This window comes from Patella vulgata, chromosome 6 (assembly GCF_932274485.2).
Source record: "Patella vulgata chromosome 6, xgPatVulg1.2, whole genome shotgun sequence".
Classification (NCBI taxonomy): domain Eukaryota; kingdom Metazoa; phylum Mollusca; class Gastropoda; family Patellidae; genus Patella; species Patella vulgata.
This window is the reverse complement of record NC_065884.2, coordinates 57,925,769-57,946,122: the sequence shown is the minus strand read 5'-3', so window position 1 is coordinate 57,946,122 and position 20,354 is coordinate 57,925,769. Positions and strand designations below refer to the sequence as shown.

The following is a 20,354-nucleotide window of genomic DNA, read 5'->3' as shown; positions in this document are numbered from 1 at the left end:
CAGTTAACTCTGCTTGGGAACAGACACTAAGCTAGTTGACCATCATTTTAAATCCTACATCCAGGATTTTAGTCGAAAACACTAAGTATACTTCGAGAATTTTGCAAAATATTTATTCCGCTTCCATTTAATGGAATTGAATGAGTTTATTTAGTCTTTGTGTGTATGCCAGATGTGATATGAAGTAGAACTGCATTACAAAACAATCACATATGCAGCAAAAAATCATTAGAAATAGAAGTGCCTAAGTCACTGCTATGGCAATCATAGGTGTAGGGGGCAAATCTCAGTTGGGAGGTGAGGGGCTGAGGCTATTTACTGAAAATTTTCTTTGTCACCAGAATTTTCATTTAACTAAAACAAGTTTTCCACAAAGCTCCACATAAGTATTATAGTATTCAAAACAAACTGCGAGCGATTTCATTTTACAATTATATTTCTGTGATATATGGTCTCAAAACAGAAATACATTGCTCGAAAAATGGATGGTCGAATCTGGTGGGCAATGATATATTAAAGGTGTCAGCCCTCAGTATAAATTACAGTTAATTGCGAAATGATGGCTCTGTACTCGATGATTCAATTGGACGAAAACCAGGTTTAATTTATAGTTATTTTATTTACACTTTACACATGACTTACTATTGAACAAGTAGAAAATGGAGTATACCGTTCTTTATATTTACATAATGCAAAACAATGACAAAATGATTATCAATAACAAATTATGTACAACTTTGTAAAAATATACACACTTATGATTTAATTTTTTTTTTCTACATAGATATATTTAGTCAAGAGACCAAACACAATTCAGTTGAGGAATTCAACAAGCCGGATGAAAGGATAAGATGGAGAATAAAATGATATTTTAACATAAATAACCTTGCACAAGCAATTAACTAAATATAATGGCACACAATTTAACACAATTATGTAACTATTGGGATACTTATGTTGTGGAAAATAACATCATACAAAATAACAGTAGAATGTTATAACCACTGTTAAATTATTTCAGGATAAATGACACCGATACAGATCGGGCATTCAAAATTTATTGCCTACATTTCTGTAAAATTAATAATTATTTTAACCTGCTAGAACAAGATTACTACTGAAATCCATCAAGTTTGACTTGATTCATGTAACATTACAGCCGGTGATCTGTGTCTTCGGGATTTTGAATTTCTTACAAACTATTTTGTGAAAATTAAATCTTTAAAAGAAGTATTAGTCCAAAAATTGTACAATTCATTTCTGTATTAAATTTCCTTAATTCAGCATACCCTGCAGACAATAATATAAATAAGCCAACACCATCTAAATGTGTTTGATGGGCTTCTTTTTTAATCTGACAGAAACAAAGCCATGAGATAATCTACTGTTGATGATAATTGAGTAAATTAATAAAATGCTAAATAAGCAATTTGGTTACATTTTACCATAGATTAAGCTTTGAAAAATTAAATATTGCCAGAGAAGTGCAAATATAAGTGGCTTAACTTCAATACATTATTTTGTTCTCTGATGAAAAATATGTAATTACTTAAGTCTAAAAGTTAAATATACATCAATTCACAAAAAGCCTGATTTAATATTATTGAGGCAGATTGAGTGTAGACTGAACTGTTATTGCACACTATATGGCAACGTATATTCGAACACATTACTTTTTAGTTTTTTCCTGAAGTAATAAGATTTTTCTTAAAATGTGTTCCTAAAGAACAGAAAATCAAATAAGTGTGGTCCTATGAAAGAATTTTTTTTTTTTCCATTCTTTAAGGTATTGGTTATAATTTCAAGAAGTCCTTAACTAATAATATAAATAAATACTATATAACGATACAAAATGTTCACTGAAGACATTAGACATTTTTTTTCCTATAAATTATTGTACGATTTATAATTTATTACAACACAAAAGTGTATTCTAAACCAAAACATTGAATTGTTTTGAAATAATGGTGAATCTATTTATCTAATTATTGACTTTGTAATTATTGATTTTTAAAGATGCATTATGTAAGAATTAGATAAAGAGCTGGCCGTTCTCACTGAAGTAGTTCAAATATAGATAATGATAAATGAATACTGTATATTGAAAATTTCAGTCAAATTACTTTATTCTATGTGAAGTTATGATTGTTGGACAAAATGTAGCATAGATTGTTTATAATCGTTGTAAAGGTACTTCACGATATCTGTTTTATCGTTAAACTCTTAAATGGCTGTGATGGTCTAATCTACCCAATTTATTTATCTGATTAAAATACAGATCTATATTTCGTTTCGTTTTTTACACTTTCGATGGCCTACACTATATAAAGATCTGACTGGTTGTACTTGGAGGTTGCGTCAGGGGTCATACGACCCTATGACATCAGACATTGATTAATCAATCAGCGTTGACGTTTCTAGGGGTTTACCCACAGTTCTGTGCAGAGCACACCAAAAACTCGCCGTAACACAACGTTTCATTGGCTAATTCCTCACATCAACTATAACGCATGTTAAATAACAACTCTTCCAGATCCTAGTGTTGTAAAGACAAGTAAAAACGAAATTTTGAACTATAAAAAACAAAATGAAATAGGATCTGTGTTTTAATCAGATTGCTCAATTTCTATAACATTTAAAGATTGAAAAAAGACCTAAAATAATAAGATTTAGCTCTTACATAATGCACCTTGAAATACCTTAATTAATTATATCTTTGTAATCAAGTTCATTAACATAAATTCACAAAAATAACAAATATGACAAAATTAGAAGCAATTTGAATTCAATCAATTCATTATTTCTCAAGCGTACAAACATAAACAGATAATGCAAAAATAACAAGATTTACCGAAAATCCTTCCTGAAAATGGCTAAAAAATTTTGAACAGCATGACCACTAATTTTAAAACTCTTAAAGAAAACAAAACTACATCTTTTTATCTGAATTAAATTATTCGAATATCAAACTTAATTCAAGGTTCCACGGCAGCCCTGAGCACCACACAAACAAGGAATTTTTTCGTCTTCGAGGGGGAATTTATAATCATAGGTTATTTCTTCATTCACATCAATGTCTCGTTTTGAATAAATTACAATTTTCTTGTGGGAGTCCATGGTAATAATTTTTGCATAACAGTTCGGCTGAAATAGAAAACCATTATTTTATATTAATTACACTAGTCTCTAGGATTAGCTTTATCAAATGGCACAGAATGGGGTATAATAAGTATATTTTAGTCATTTCGAGACTAAAACATGGTAATTTTTATTGCTAGGGATGTGTCTTAAGAGAGGAAGGAAACAGGAGAATTTTGCCCGGACAGCAGTATTTCTTTTCCCAAAACACAAGGAGTACATAGGTGGTCTTTAGCAGTCGGGAAAATACAGGAAGGCATAGAGAAAACACACCAGGTTAGACAGGCGACTCTACTCCTTGTCAGATACGAGCCTCAGGGCCCTTGAGAGGAAAAAATGCCCTTGGGCGAGACCTTTTTTTGTCCCCCCTATCTCCTTTCCAACACTAGTCAGATCTAGATGATTCACTAGCAGATTGCAATAAAGTGAAAACTTTTGTACATACTTATATAAGCTTCAAAGGAACAATAAAAAATTCATGCATAATTGCCCATTTCAATATTGAACTTTGATATTCATGGGCCCCATTAGACTCACGTGAGGCCTGTGAGTCTGATATCGAAACAATGTCATTTGAGTCAAATGATTTAAAGCCACTACACTCCCTTTATTAGTACAGGATATACTTACGCTACAGCAATGGTTAATAAATCGTGCCAGATTTCCTACTCGTGTGGCATCTATTATAGTATCATGATCCACACGGAACAAATAACTGCTACCGATACCATCCTCTTCATACTTCTTCTCCCGTAAATTAGCCAATGAATGACGAATATTCTGACCGACGTATTCTATCACCATCTCATCTGCTGCTATAGGTTCTAGAGCGAACAGACCCCAGTCGTGAATAGGACTCTTTGCAAAACGTAACTGTTTCTTACGGAACTGGAAAAATAAAAGACACATAGACAATAAATAATCTTTTCTTCCCCTAAAACATCATTTTAATTCCGTCTAGCCCCAAATCTGTGCACATGGTTGAATGGTCAATGTGGGCCAACAAAGAATGGACAAAAGGAAGAGAGATAAATGGGATTTAATGTCACAAATTACCGTCATTTTTGGACTAGCATATGAATCAACTTTATTTCAATAATTCACTAGTACGTAGGAGTCATTAGCAGTTGGAGGAAACTGGAGGACACAGAAATAACTAGCAAGGTTGGACCAGCGACCCTATTCTGAGTCATGCATTAAAGCATTTGACCACCCAACCCCCAACAGACAAAAGGAACCATGGCACGACAAACTGCAGTAGACAGCAGTTCTTTACATTTGCAGATTTAGCTAGACTGTATAAAAATGAAATGAAATGAAATGGGGTTCTGCTCCTATACTCGGCTAATGAAGACGGGCATACGCCATACAGTGTGCTATGAGGGAAATTTTACCCGGGCAGCGGCACTATCGCCTACTCCCATATCGAATTCCAACTGCCATGGGATCTTTTACGTACATTCTAATGTATACACGGGACCTCGGTTTTCGTTTCATCCGAAGGACTAGACAGCTGTCCTTGTCAGGCCCTCCGTTCTGCACCACTGACAAGGGGAAACCACGTCGGAAAATCAGCTAGACTGTATAAAAGACAGACAAGGTGAGTAAATCATACCTTAAGTTGGTTGAATTTAAGCAGATCACCCATTTCAGTAATTGCTGCAAATGAAGATTGGAGTCTACGGTTTTCACTTCTAGCATCCCTCTGTGTTTGAACATTCTTTTTGGCAGTGGCTTGCTGTAAAAATAAAGTGGAGATATAAACAAATGTGATCAGACTAGAATTGAAAATTTCTGTCCAATACTAGAGTAAATCATGCATGGATACAAATATTGTACTTAATAAAAGTTCAAGACAAATTCAAGAGTGGTAATTATAAAGAGAGAAATCGAGAGGGCTAATGAAGACTGTATGCCATATAGTATGCTCTGAGGGACATTTTGTCAAGGGTTCTTTTACATGCATGTACACAGGACCATATTTTTTTTTTTTTTGTCCCGGCCAAATGACTAGACACTGTCTAGTTGGGTTGGGAGGGGTGATACATGACTTTCATAGATAATTCTTTAATTAAACACCAGATGAAAATTATTGTTAATTATGGTTAATTTCCCCATGAGAGACCAGAGTTATTTGTGCCACCCAATGACAAAATACAGTTAATACTTACAGCTTTAGAGACAGAAACTTTCGAAACATTCCTGGCATTCCACAGATATGGTGCTTTTTCTTGTTCTGTTAATTTATAATACCCTTCAGTTCTACAACAACCTGTAATAATCACAAATATACATGTTCTATTAATCTATAATACCATGCAAAAACCCATTGTAATAGGATTCCTACTTACTCTTAGGACTTGCTAAGCAAGTTTTTAAAACCATATCTCATAAATCCTGACTTGGTAGAGGGAATTTATAAGGTTTTGGCGACAGGGCCTGAAACTCTGCAAAAAAAATCATCACTGAACGCCTTTGAAAATTCCTAACAGTTCCAAATAAAATTCTCAAAAAACTCTGAATTGTAGACCATTTTAAGAATTATAGCCGGATAAAAGTATAAAAATCCAATGGAGGAAATTGAGTTAAGCAAAAGTACAACAAAATTTGTTAGCTCAAATAGAAGTGGTATCAGATGGTAAATAAGAAGCTTGTTTTACTAATCAGTTAAGATTTTTCAAAAAAAGATTGTAGCTAAATATGATTTAGAAAGAAATGGGGTTTAACATCCACTCAATACAAGCATGGTTATTTTGGAACTAACATGTGGTACAATTTTATTTCAATAATTTACTTGTGCATGAGGTTAGGCAGGTTCCCTTACTCCTTGTCACAAGTGTGGGATCGAAATCATGTCACTTAACACAATGACCGACAGCGCACATGTTTGACTATTCGGCCACCCACCCGTCTGTAAATATATTTTCAGTATACCTGTTCTATGTGTTTTAACTTGTGGCGGTTCATCAAGCTTTCTCTTCTTTCTAGGTGGAGTGGGATCAGGTATATTGGTGTGCGGATGATCCACCCATAATATAGAACTTAACCAATAAAACACTGGATCATCTGATTGCATGAGATCATCGTATGTGCGCTTCATGTACCGAATATCTTCTTCATCGATACCCTTACTAAATATCTCAAAAAATATTTGCCGTTCTTCTTGTAAACTTCTGGCTGTGTAAGTCGGTTTTGGTTTCGGCGTAGGAGGAGGTAAGATACTCGCTAACTCACGACTGCCTTTTAATTTGTTCGTAATGTCTTTCAATTTTTCTGCCTTCTTGCCTTTCGGTGCTGGTGGTTTTTTAGGTTTCTTTTGCAATATAGCATCAGAGAGATCAGATTCACTATTGTCCGTTTTAGCACTAAAACTTGTCGCCCAAGCGGACGTATCACTATCAAGCTGTATTTCTTCCCCTTTGACCTCAAAATCATATTTAGCTGGAGGTAAGCAGTAACTATGATCCATCCAAATTTCTCTCGACATTCCACTACTTTCCTCATCTGCGGATTCTGTTGCATCTGACTCAAATCCAGACTGAGGAGGAGCCGCAAAGTAATCATGTTCTGCAATAGCTGGATTAACATACGGCTTCTTCTCAATATCTGCGAGGGTAACCTCTGGAGTTGCTTCCACAGGTACTGGAGATAACTCTGGAGGCTTGATTTGTTCTGGTGCTTTAGGTGGTGTCTTTGGTTTTGGTCCTCGTTTTTTTGGTACCTTTTGTGGTGTTGAGCTTTTAACAGGAGATGCACTGGACTCTGTGGATGATGAGGAGGAAGTTGAACTGGAAGTTGCAGTAGTTGTTGATGCTGAAAGTGTCTTGGATTCCTGAACAGGCTTTTTAGGAGAGATTGCCGAATCAGTGGTCATAGATTCCTCTTCTGACTCAACAGTAGAAACATCAACATCCATGGATTCTTCGTCTTCTTTCTCTGCCTCCTTTACTTTTTCCTTTTCTACAACTGTTTCAATTTTGGATTTTGTTTTGTCTTCTTCACCTTCCTCCCGGATCGGAGATAATGGTTTCTTTGAGACTTCTGATTTAGAGTCATCCAATTCACTGAAATAATACAAGAGGGTTCGTTTTTAAAAATTTCTGATGGACAGACCTATAATTTAATACTTCCAATGACGATCCAAGTTATTTTTTTTTTTTGTAATTTCATGCAAATGAGACCTGATTTATGCATATATCTATACAGTTCATTATCGTGTGTATCTGCCAGATTAAAAATATTGTTTGCAAACTATGCAAACTTAAATGGAAGCCAACTGTTTCAGTGAAGATTAACAAAGTTGTGACTACTTTGCCAAATTTGAGTGAAGATCTGTAACACAATGTTTTAGAGCTCTCTGACACACAACCTCTCTAGAAAACTTTGAAACTAAAAAGAAACTTTTTCTTTAAAGACAAACAATTACCTCTCCTCTTTACTTTCTTCTTCTTCATCACTTGAAGATGAAGAAGATTCCTCATCCTCCTTATCTTCAGTTACTTTCTCTACATCAACATCAATCTCTTCCCTAGAAAAAAACACATATAAAATGAATGGGGTTGTCTTGATAAGATATTTCAGCCATACATCATTTGTGGACCAGCAGAATAACCATTACTTTTGACCGACACTACTCCTTGTCACATACAAGCTGGGAATCAAACCAAGCCACTCTACTCAATGAAAGACCTTCTGGTCTAAAGCAAACACATTAGACAATTTGGTCACCCAAATACAATTACTAGAGAAAATCTCACAATAATTATAAGATTTTGTTCTATACTGAAACAGGAGTAAATGATGAAAACTTACTTATCAGAAGTTCCATCTTTAGCATCAGCTTTCATATCTTCATCTTCCTCCTCTACATCTTCGTCATCATCATCATCTTCTTCATCACTATCAGCTTCAGATGATTCTTCCTCTGATTCCTCTTCTTCACTACTTTCATCACTAGACTCATCTTCGTCTTCATCTATAACGAGAGAAATACATTTCAGGGATATACCGGGATATATTCTCTAATTTTTCAAGGAACTGGTTTGTAGTCAATATTTACATGTACCAAGAACTACACGGTTAACACCCTACTTTTTGGTGCTAAATGGCTAATGGCAAACAGAAGAAACCAAGGATTGTTTGATGGTCCTAATCAGTTCACAGAAATTTGACCATCTGCTGATAATATTTTATCTTACCTCCTGATTGTGTTTTTTCTTCTTCTGATTCATCTTCACTCTCACTAACTATGGGACGTTTTATTCTTGATTTACGATCAGAATCTTCTTGATCTAATTTTAAAAAGACAATAAAATAAACCAAAGTGATAAAGCAGATTTTTATTTATCATGATTTTGATAAAGAGGCAAATTCTGCTATGAAGTGGAAAACTTTTCTATCAAAGAACCTAATTGTTTTAGAGAATTTCACTATAAAGATAATTGTTTTAAAAAAAGTGAACACTGTAAATGGAGTCAATTTAAAACATCGTGGACATCGAGTTTTTTTTCCATTAGTGATATTCTGTTAGGCAAAATATTAAAGTTTCTGATAGCCAAATGAGAGATTTTTAACCCTCTGCAAAGTACAATATTGTGAGAGCTGATCTCTAAAAAGAACATCGGTCCAAAAATTGTTCAATTTCCTTCATTTTTTAAAAAAAATATGATGAATAGTCGAAACAAGCCAGAGCCTCCTATAATCTGTGCTTAAATTTTTTGATGGGCCTCTTTTCAATCCAGAAGAATACAAGCTGGGAGATAATCTACCATTGATATTTAGATTTTTCTTAATCAAATGTTAAATAAGCAATCTGACTATATACATGTTATTAGCGTGGATTAAACCGTGAAAAATTAATTATAGTATTGTCGGGGGAGAAATAGCAAATGACGACAGGTAAGCGACACCCTACATTAATCAGTCTTAACTAGCCCGGAGCCTTATATACTACAATTTGTGCTACATGTATGTTTCATTGTTTATTGATTTATTTTCTATGCAAACCAAATATTTTCTATGCAAACCAAATACTTTCTATGCAAACCAAATGTTTTCTATGCTACCAAATATTTTCGTTGAGGCCAAATTTTTTCGTTGCTACCAAATATTTTCCTATTGCTACGAAATATTTTTCTACCTGAATCATGTTCAACTGTAGCTGCTGACATGTTAGTTTTAGAATCTTCATCTTCTACTGGTGGTGGTGACGGTGGACGGAACTTTTTCTACAATAAATATATTTAAACAATTATAGGTGATGTAGAACTTATCTACAGGTTGTAATAGTCACCATGTTTGATTTATGCTCGACAACTTTTTTAACGACTGATGTCAATCCCAAATAAATAGATAAAACTTAGTCAAGATATTGACGTAATAAATCTATACACCAAGTTAAATTACTTTCATTCAATTAGAATGGGAATTGTCGTGTCCCGAAGCAGCGACCAATCAAATTGCTTATCTGCAATTCAAATAAAAGTGTGTTTATGACAATATACATATAGCCTAATTACCTTGCTTCAAATTTTCAAATTTACAATCGTCACCGGAAATTTCTTTTAATAAATGCTATGAATTTTAATTACCTTAAATGAGGGGAGTTTTGGCATTCCACCTCTAATACCCAATAAACCACCCATACCAAAACCTCGGCCAAAACCTAATCCTGCTTCTAATCCACCATCTCTACCCCATGGGTGTCTAGCTTCAAATAATGATGCTAATGTTGAACTGAGACCGGCGTCTTTAGAAATAGGTTTGCTGACACCCGTTTTTTCTGTAGTTTTATCTGTGGTTGTAGGTAATTTTGCTGTCTGAAATTATAAGAGAAACGTGGGTAATTATTGTCTGGGTCTATTTGGCTTAAAAGAGTACATACGAAACATCATACACAATAAATTTGACAATTTAACTTCACAAGAAAAAGCGGAGATGACATTTCAACCAAGTATAAAAATAAACAACTTTTTAGTTGTATATATTGGTAAATATTATGGCCTTTATAGATCATTCAATTCAACATACGGTAGTGAAAAGTTACTTATTTGCTATTCAATCAAGAGAAACAAAATTGATTAGCACTTTAAAAAAAAAAAAAAAAAAATGCAATAATTGCTAATCAATTATTTTGCCTTATCATATTCCCTGATGCCACAGCAAGAAGCAGAACTGACTTATAAAAATTGATAATAACTATTTTAATATATTAGATAATGAATAAAACATCAACAAATAACAATTGCTGAAGTTATGCTTTAAAGCCCCAATATGCCAGAATACAGATTAGACAGAGTTTAATACCATACACAATCAAAAGTACAAACATTTTTGGTCTAAAAATGAACCTGATTGTAGTGTCTTGGTCAAACAAACTATAGTACGAATAATTGTACATTCTATTTCTTACATGTATGCCAAATCTGTCTACATGTACATAAAGGTCTTTTTATAATCAATTATGTTTACTTATTTTAATAGTGCATATTTTTGACCATATTAATGACATGGCAAACCTTTCTACATTTAGGTATTTTATACTCAACTAGCTTACTTAGATTAAAATAGTGCATATTTTTGACTATATGAATGATCAGGCTTGTTGTGCCTTTAATTTTAATCTGTCCATGCCAATACATGTAACCTAACAAATCATTGTAATCCTGTATATTCCTACTGTAATCCTGAATATTCCTACTGCATTCCGTATATTCCTACAATGTACCACATTCCCATATATTCCTACCACATTCCCATATATTCTTACCACATTCCTGTATATTCCTACCTTACTACGGCCTTCTTCATCATCCCACCATTTTTCATAACACTTAAACGCTGAACTAACAACCATCTTTTTACACAAATCTTTCTGCATCACTTGTTTTAATTCTTTCACAAAACCATTGAGAACTGACATAAACATGCGATCGTTCATGGCCAAGCGATCAGTGGAGTTAACCATATTACCGTTTGTCATATTATCATGATACTGGTTCATATAGTTTCTATTATAAGCATTGCTATCTACAAAGTTCATATTAAATCCCAGTGGCCATCCACCGGCCACGCTTACAGACTCCTGATTAAAAGATGATTCGTTGAACGAAGAAGAGGTTGTAGCCTGATTAAATGGCGTGTTCTGATTATAAGCATCAGACGTGGCTTGTGAGAACGAAGTAGGAGTGGAAGGGGGGAAGGATGAGGGCGTAGGAGGCATGAAAGGAGAACTGCCAGATAATTGAGTGAAGGGAGATGGAGTAGATGGAATGAAAGGACTTTGTGGGATCTGATTAAATGAGGCTGGAGTCATATGTCCGTATGAAGGGGTTTGCGGGGTAAATGCAACAGGGGTGGGGGGTATGAATGGGGTTGACTGCTGCGGATTCATGTGCAACTTTTGTTCTCCACTGCTGATGGATGCTAAACTCATCCGATCATCTGATTCCATACTTCCACGACTATTTTCATCTTGTAAAGGAGTGTTACTATGAGAGTGTTTGGGGCTCTCAGATCGTCTTTTTGAATCCTTCATTAGATGAGAATGATGTGATTTTCTATCACCACGCCCCCCTCGGTCTCTGTGTCTCGAGTCCCACGATGAATGATTAGTGGATGAATTATGAGACCAATCTGAATGACTATGCTTATCATGACCTCCAGAATACTGTGAGTTTCTATCACTACTCTTATCACTATAGTTTGATTTCGATCGAGACCAATTTTCTGAATTGTTGGTATGTACCGGTTCTGGCACATCCACAGGTTTTTTAGCACTACTATCATCAGCACTTCCTGTATTCAACAGTGACTGAATACGTGATTCTAAACTTAAAAATCTTGGAACTTCCTCCTCTGGTGTTTTAGGCCTAGGAGGAGGATCTGGTTTCTTTTCTTTATGCCTTGATTTGTCACGATCTCTGTCTCTACCAAACCTATCACGATCACTATGATTATCTCGATTGTATCTTTCACTATTTCGATTGTATCTGTCACCATCACGGTAACGACTGTCTTTATCTCGATACCGACTTTTATCCCATTCTCTATCTCGCTCATAATGGCTTCTACGATGACTTCGATCCCCGTCCCCTTTGTGGTGACTGCGATCACTATCCCCTCTATTACGGCCATTACGATCATATCTGCCTTTATTATTCCCGCGATCATAATCTCTCGAGTTATAACTTTGTTCATTTTTTGCTGGGTTATCAAAGGAATTATTTTCCTCTGTTGCATATTTCGGCTGACTGAAATCCTCCGTGTATGGTTGATTGTAAGGTTCAGCACTATAACCATAACTCTGTGCCACGTTTTGATGATTGAGATTATCCGATGGAGTGTCGTAACCATATCCCACATTGAAAGCGGGTTCTGTATTGGGTATTAGTGAGGGGGTAGCCGTGATATATCCAAGATCAGAATGACTTGAGAAACTTGTTTCAGACTGAGGAGTTGGATAAACGTCTGTCTTGGGTTTTCGATGTCCAAAGTCAAATTCATTATCACCTGGATCGTAAGCTTCCCTTTTCTTGTCCTCATCACCTAGTTTGCGATCACCAATTAATGTTTCAATCATTACCTGCCTTTCTTTACCTACAACAATAAAAAACAAAAATTAATCATAATCAATTTACCTTGAGGTTGGAAAGACAATCCTACTCCTTGTCCAGTAAAAGCGTAGAATCAAAAGCAACGACATACCTTATGACCTAAAATGCACATGTTAAACAATTCGGCCACTATTCTCTCAAGTCACAATAACTGATGTGGTGAGAGTACAATCGGGACATAATCAAATACAAGGATCTTATTTATTTCCGCTATTTACTTAGAACACTCCTGCAATTTTTGTGCTTACTTAAATTGGGACATTTCACAGTATACAGGGAATTCAATTCCAAAAGGTTCAATCAAAAAAGATTTGTTTTTCTTTAAAAATTAACATACCCATGGTATCCAGGATAACTGTCATGATATTCCCCATCTTTGATGTTTGATTGAGTTTATCAACACATGACTTGGCAGCTTTAGATGATGTAAACAGAACCTGAAAACAAATCAATATAAAAACATATAATAGAGGGTTAGCTCCCTTGGTTCAGATACACCCTTATGCTCCAAACCTTTATAATTAAATATGAAACATTTTTTTCCAATCATTAAATACTGCTGTGCTGAAATGATATAGATGGTATAGGCTACTTTTTTGTAGCTAGTCAAAGGCCTGAGAAGTGCATAATGTAAAACATGAAAATATTTATTGGATGTAAAACAGATAGAATAAAGAATTAAATACTTTTTTAAATGGTATTTCTAAGAAAGTTTAACAATGTGTATGTTTTTTTACATACATCAATGTAATCATTTTCTATGGTTTACAATACTTTGATTATCTGAGGGAATAAATTTTATCGCTAAAAATCTATCTGAAGTGATTTTAGAATCAATCAACCAATTTTTCTACCAACTAATCCTTCTTATATCTTTAATCACAACAATGTCAGTGGTGGACAGATTATGGTATTTTGTCAACTATTTCATTAAAATATTACCTTTCCAACTCCAAGATGTTTTTTCGTCTTAGGATTGAAATAAATCTTGCATTCTTCAATCTTTCCAAAGCTTTTACACATATTTTCGAGAAAATCATTGTTGATGTTGTCATTGAGGTTGGTAAATGTAACCTCTTTAGGTGGAACGACAGCAACAAAATACTGATCATACTGAAATAAAAAAAAAAAGGGAAATAGTTTATTGTCTCAACATATTTTGAAATGAAATGGGATTTAACATCCTACTGTTCTTCATCAACTGGTACTAATGAAGAAAGTTATAAGCGATACTGGGTGCTATGAGGGAAATTTTGCCCGGATAGCGACATCTCCATACTCTTCTTCGAATTCCAACTGGTCAAGGGTTCTTTTCAGGCTGAACTGATTTTCGGCCGGACATTTCAGATTTTCAGCCTGACAAATACTTTATAAAGTATATTAAACCAAAAAACTGTTGAAATTTACTATGTTTATATATTATTATTATACATACATTTATTAATAAAATAAATTGATGACTTACATACAACCTGGAGTTTTAATTTTTATATGTATATGGAATACAACTTTATAGTTCATATAATGTCATTAATCTCTTTGGTGGGGCTGGGGACTAAATCCTAAAAACTCTGATTAAGATTCAAATTTAACTAAAGAATAGACATCGTAAATGGTTCAGAATCTGCCAAGTCATTTTTGATCCACTTTTCTACGGTTCGTGTTTGTAATTTTCGAATGGCGATGGCCCCCGTTTAGAAGTGTCTTTATGAGAGACATAAGATTAAGACACAGTACCAGTCTTTGAATTTTCTGGAACGGTCCCACTAGCCGGGATATCCGTGTCCGAGGGTTGGGAAAAGTAAAAAGTTATTTTATTCGACATGTTTTCATATACGAAAGAACGAAAGTAACGCAAAGCTAGCTACGAGACTCGTATAACCAGTGTAAAAAGAGCCGATTCTCAATATTATTCATTATTTTATCGTCACGCGGCCGAGAGAGATACATGTATAAATAGTAATATTTTTACTATGAGTAAAAAGAGTCGATTCTAAAAATTATTGAAGATTTTATCTGCACGCGGCCGAGATATAAATAGTAACATTTTCACTATGACTCGGGTCATTGATATTTTTGGTTCTTGACTTTCGAGTCTAATAATAAATAGCGATCGACTAGAATATTTTTGACTTATGTTTTACAAAAATATGGTCGGACGAAAGGCAATTTGGCCTGTCAAAAGGGGTCAATTCGCCCGGACATTGTCCGTGTCCGGACGCTTATTTCAGCGCTTGGTTCTTTTACATCTATGCCGATGTGTATATACATGTACAAACTTGGGTTTTTTTATTATCATATCCTGAAGTGATTCTCCATTCTTATAAATCAATATTTTTCTTATCAAAATTTGAATTGGAGACAAAAAACGGTCAAATTGAATTGTTTTAATTGTCATTGAATATCAATTATCAAAATATCACGTCGAATAGCCTTGTAAAACTACTCAGATTTGATTGAGCTATATTATCTCCCTTTTCCATTAGATGCCCGATAAATTGTAACCAGGAGTCTTTAACATCTATACTTTATAATATCTGAAGACGACTATGAAGGACAGACAGCTAACTTTTGATTTGATGTATATCAGAATGATGAAGTAAAAGTGGTTTATATTTGGTATCTTTTGATGTATTTGTCTACCGTAAACATAAAAGCAGGGATAGAAACTAACGCTCGCCCATGGCGAGTAAAAGTCAGTACGGGCGAATGAAATTCAAAATCAATTAGCCCGTGTGGCGACCTGATATTTTGGTAGTTGTAATAATTGATAATTTGTACTTAATGAACACTGTCATGAAACTAACTTCCGAAAATCATTGGCATCACTATTTATGTGTTTTTAATCTTTGGCTGTTCCATTTCGCCATACCGGTATGAAATCTGAGCAAGCGAGCTTGCTGATTGGTTGAAATTGTATGATAACGAGGGAGGGTACGGAACAGCCTCTGTTTATACCTTGATGAATTATGAAGCGAAAGTCGATATAATCGAATAACTTTTAAGTCATATTTCAGGTTAATTATCATAAATCGTTGATATATAAGAAGCAATTTAGCGAAGAACATGGATGTTAAAAGGTTTTATAACAGCGATATATTACGGCAATGAAGACGCTCGTAAATACATATGCTCTGCTATAAATAACTTAATCACTCCGTGACAACTTATGATATTAAATTTTAAGGACATTACATCATATTATTTTGCACATCACAACTGAATTTATAAAACATAAATTAAATATAAATGCAAATGAGGCCACAGAAAAAATCTATTGTATTGAAGATTAAACTTCCAAAGGACAGATATGAAATATGAAATGAAATGTGCCAAATTGAATTTTAATATATATGTCATCATGACTGATTAATGAATTCATTATTTGATGAAAAAACAGAGGCAACAATGAACAAAGTCTATTTGTTGTATTATTAAATGTGCCAAAATAAATTTAAGTGCATGTAATTTGGTGATTTTGATTGATTAATGATGAACAAAACAACAGTCTAAATCCGAATTCTTACATCTGGTGTCAGTTTCTTACTGGGCTAGTAGAATGTTGGCTGGGCTAGACAGATCTGAAAGCTACTAGCCCAAATGGCTAGTGACCATTTCAGGTTAGTTTCTACCCCTGTAGAAGTACTTGTACTTTAATCTATTATTTTTATATACCTTAAATTTGGGAACAGGTAAATCTGCAGGCTGTCTTCTACACCATATCCTCTGAAACCTGGGTCTAGGATCTTTAACATCAACTACTTTCGTCTCCTAAAGTAAATAAATTTGCTTTGTTGAGCCACAAAAGTTACCATTCAACAAAAATAACCCAGTTGACTAGTAAACAATAATTGTCATTGAAGTGTGACCAATTTTGGTAATCAATATCCACGCCACACATGACAACAATATAGAAATCAAAAGACAAGTTCATAGGCAACATTATAAGTAATAAATAATAAAAGTACTATCAAATCAAGTGAATGGATCCAAAAGTAACTTGTGATATCAAGGACAATGAGTTAAAAAAAGCCATACATAAGTGGTTTGACAATGTATTTAATAAATAATATCAGTAAATAGTGCTGCGGCCAAAAGAATTTCTCAGAGAAATGAATTTATATTTGCATTTAATTAAAAATTGTCTACATCGATTCCTGATAACTACTGATCTGGAAAGATGTGCCTTCTTTTAAAATATTTGATTCTGAAATCTGTGGACTCTCGATCTAACATTTTTGCTTTTCTTTCAAAGTTAGTTACAAATGGTCCATCTGTATAAATAATGGATTTTATGCTGGAAACACTGATAGAGAGAGAGAGAGAGAGAGAAATGGGGTTTAACTTTCACTCGTCCACTCGACACAAACTAGGTCATTCTGGGACTAACATATGGTTCAATTTTATTTCCATAATTTGCTTGCGCTTAGGGGTCTTTAGCAGTGGGAGGAAACCGGAGGACCCGGAGAAAACCCAGGAGGTTGGATAGGCAACCCTACTCCTTGTCACGTACAACCGGGGATTCAAAACCACGCCAGTAGACTCAATGACAGACTTTATGATACAAGGCGCACATGCTAACCATTCAGCCATCGACACCCCCCCCCCCCCCAACACTGATAGAACAAATTTATACATAAAATGCTATCACTAACAATACTATCAAAGAACAATTTTAAAATCATGTACCTTATCTAGCTACATGTATATGACAAAATAAAGTTTTTTCATGGAATATGTGAGCCTTAATATTTACTCTACTCAAGAATGGTTATTAAACTTGGTGCTATAATATCTAAAAACAGATACATGTATGATGTCATTGATAAGTATTCGGATTAAATTGACTTAAAATAAATTATAGACCACAGCATCATCAGGACAGTCCTATTTCTTAATATTCCTGAACCAACAGTTACAATCATTACAAGCTAATTAACTACATGTATTGCCGCACTAAATGATTAATCAAAAACATAAGATAAGAGATTCTATTAAAAAAATTTGCGAGGTTTTAGAATCTTTCTTACTCTCACATTTACCATTTAGTACCTCCAGTGAACATCCAGGTTACCTCATGTCAGAGAAGCAATTGGAGTACAGATACAGTAATCATTTCGAAATTTAGATGCCATGCACTTTTCTTATCTCATTGTATTGAGAACTTGGGAGACTTTTGAAAACAATGAACCATATTACTATTTGATGCAGCTGGTAATGCTCATATCCACTGCTTCAGAAATATGAATTTATCAGACAAAATGATTGTTTACTGAGCAATATTAAAGGCTCAATACCATTCTTGTTGTAACTGAATAATATGTCCCAATCTTTATTCTTGTCAACAAATTGTACTATTTTAGAATATTTCAATTAATTGATGATACAAATTCATCTTAACAACCTTATTTAAACATTTTGAAAAATTCAACATAATGGTTTGAAACGTCTTACGTAAACCTTTTCAAATGAAACTTTGATTTAAAAATATTTTCGAACCCTCTGGACAAGTAAAATATGATGTAATGGATAATTTACACAACAGGTAGGACAATTAAACATCTAGTACTTAGATAGAGATATTATTTATTTTCTGTAGCTTTCAAGCCAGCAAGAGTGATATTGTCCCTTTAATTATAAGTGTTTGTTCAAAATAAACATACTGGTACTCAGATTGTCCACTTTACATAACAGTGCATCTGATGCACACAGCAGTTTATCACTGTCAAAATAGTTATTAATTCAATGTTATTTTTGTCTCAGGCAGGGCTGCCGACAACCAGTATCGCAGCGCAATTTGCGATACATATTTTGTCCTTTGCTAATCAAAAATTAAAATCTAACGTTTTTGATTCGCAGTAACTGCGAATCATTAATATGCCTGTCATTTTGGATATTGACACAAAGATTTATCCACATTTCTTAACACTTTCAACGTGTATAAAATATCAAATAAATTTTATAAACAAAACGGAATTCTCCGTGTGACATTTTCTTCTCGAACTATCCAGATTCAATTCATTATACTATATAATACAGGGACATAACTCTATGAATCGGGACGATTAAACCGGAAATAGGGAATCAAGTAGTACCACTCACGTTGCGAGACATGCCAATTTCGGGTAATTATATCAGTATTCAATTTGAAAAAAAATAAATTCAGTGTATCCCCCACGTATTGTAAATAAAATATAAAAAATAAATACGTGTAAACTATTATTGTTTATATCGCTGCGTCTAGTTAATCGAGATTATTCGTAAAATACTGCGTGCTTCCGATTGAACAAAAATAATAACACACGATAAAAAGCAGACGAAATTGTTTTTTAACGAAGAAATAAGAAGCCACTGCCAAGAATTTGCTTCAGACATAAGGCCTAACCAAAAGTCTACATTCATTCAGAAATGTTCACAGCTACCTGTAGAAGTTCTAAAATTCTAAAAAATCTTAAGAATGAAATCTAATCATTTGTTATCAATTAAAATTAAAATATTCTTGTTATTTAGGTGTTTTATGTTGGAACTGAAAAACTGCTAATCAATTTTTAAATTTGCTAATCAAATTTGGCAAAATTGGACTTTTTGATTAGCAGTGCTGCTAATCATCTGTGAAAAATTACCGACAGCCCTGGTCTCAGGCAATTTGTCCCATTTCAAATTCTGGATAAACTGAACTCGGCAAACAAAAGACCTTTTAGACTGGTACATAAGGGTTAGGACTAGGGTCTTACTAATATTGTTAACAATACTGGTACAAGCCCTAACCCTAAACGACAAAACTTGTACAATACTGGAAGACAATCGAGGAATCAAAATTTGTGTATGCCAAGTTCAGTATAATAAATTCCAAATGTTTGAGGGTTTTTTTTTAAATTGCATGTTGGATTCAAAATGCAACATAAATTGCCAGTTACAATCTTTAACAATTGTGTCTGACATTTTCTGGCTCATGCTTACCCCTGGAACTAAACCATTAAATCGGTAAATTTTATGTTGCCCTCTATGGATAAAAGGATCAGCAACCAACTTATAGTTGTGCTTCTTTTTATCCATTTGGCTGTCAGGTTGCTGTTTGGCTCCATTGATAACTGCAAATAGAAAAAGACACATTCAATTAAAAATAATGACAACAAAGTGGACAAATAGGAATTTGATTGTTGACAAGTAAAAATCAAAAACAAGTGATTTGAGGTGACTTCATTTGTTTTATTCTTTATTTACAATCAAAGAATGAAGAATACACACATGAGTTGCTTTTTCTTTCATGTTCCATCTTTCACCAGATGAACTAAGAGTATTTTGGTAAGCATAGTCCCTCTTAGTAGACACTTAGGAACTTCCCTACGCAAAAAATCATCCCCTTATCTGTATTATGACAATATAAATAGCCGATTATTTGCAGCAGTTTCAACAAACTTCTCTCCACCACAAATTACACTCGATCCCACAATTCACCGTAATCAGACTGCTCTTGTTTTCGTATAAAACAAGTCATGACGAAATGGTAGACTTAAATGGTATTTTTCAAATTTTTCATCAAATTTTTATTATCATCATTAGAAAGTCTATTTTTAAATTTATATTTGAGACAAATAAATG

The 20,354-nt window shown here is 34.0% G+C and overlaps 1 protein-coding gene across 1 annotated transcript; it reads right to left on the bottom strand.

Annotated features, from left to right (window-relative positions):
* Positions 1–599: 599 nt before the first annotated feature.
* On the bottom strand, positions 600–20,187 carry LOC126823772 (histone-lysine N-methyltransferase SETD1A). Its single transcript, XM_050552743.2, has 16 exons — positions 20,001–20,187; positions 19,713–19,843; positions 16,428–16,523; positions 13,695–13,865; positions 13,090–13,189; positions 10,928–12,735; positions 9,729–9,956; positions 9,278–9,365; positions 8,337–8,429; positions 7,951–8,113; positions 7,565–7,666; positions 6,073–7,202; positions 5,310–5,410; positions 4,754–4,876; positions 3,769–4,026; positions 600–3,144 (listed from the first exon to the last, which is right to left on the bottom strand). The coding sequence occupies exons 1-16, from the start codon at positions 20,026–20,028 to the stop codon at positions 2,971–2,973; spliced, it is 4,794 nt and encodes a 1,597-aa protein (XP_050408700.1). The 5' UTR covers positions 20,029–20,187; the 3' UTR covers positions 600–2,970.
* Between the last annotated feature and the right edge of the window lie 167 nt (positions 20,188–20,354).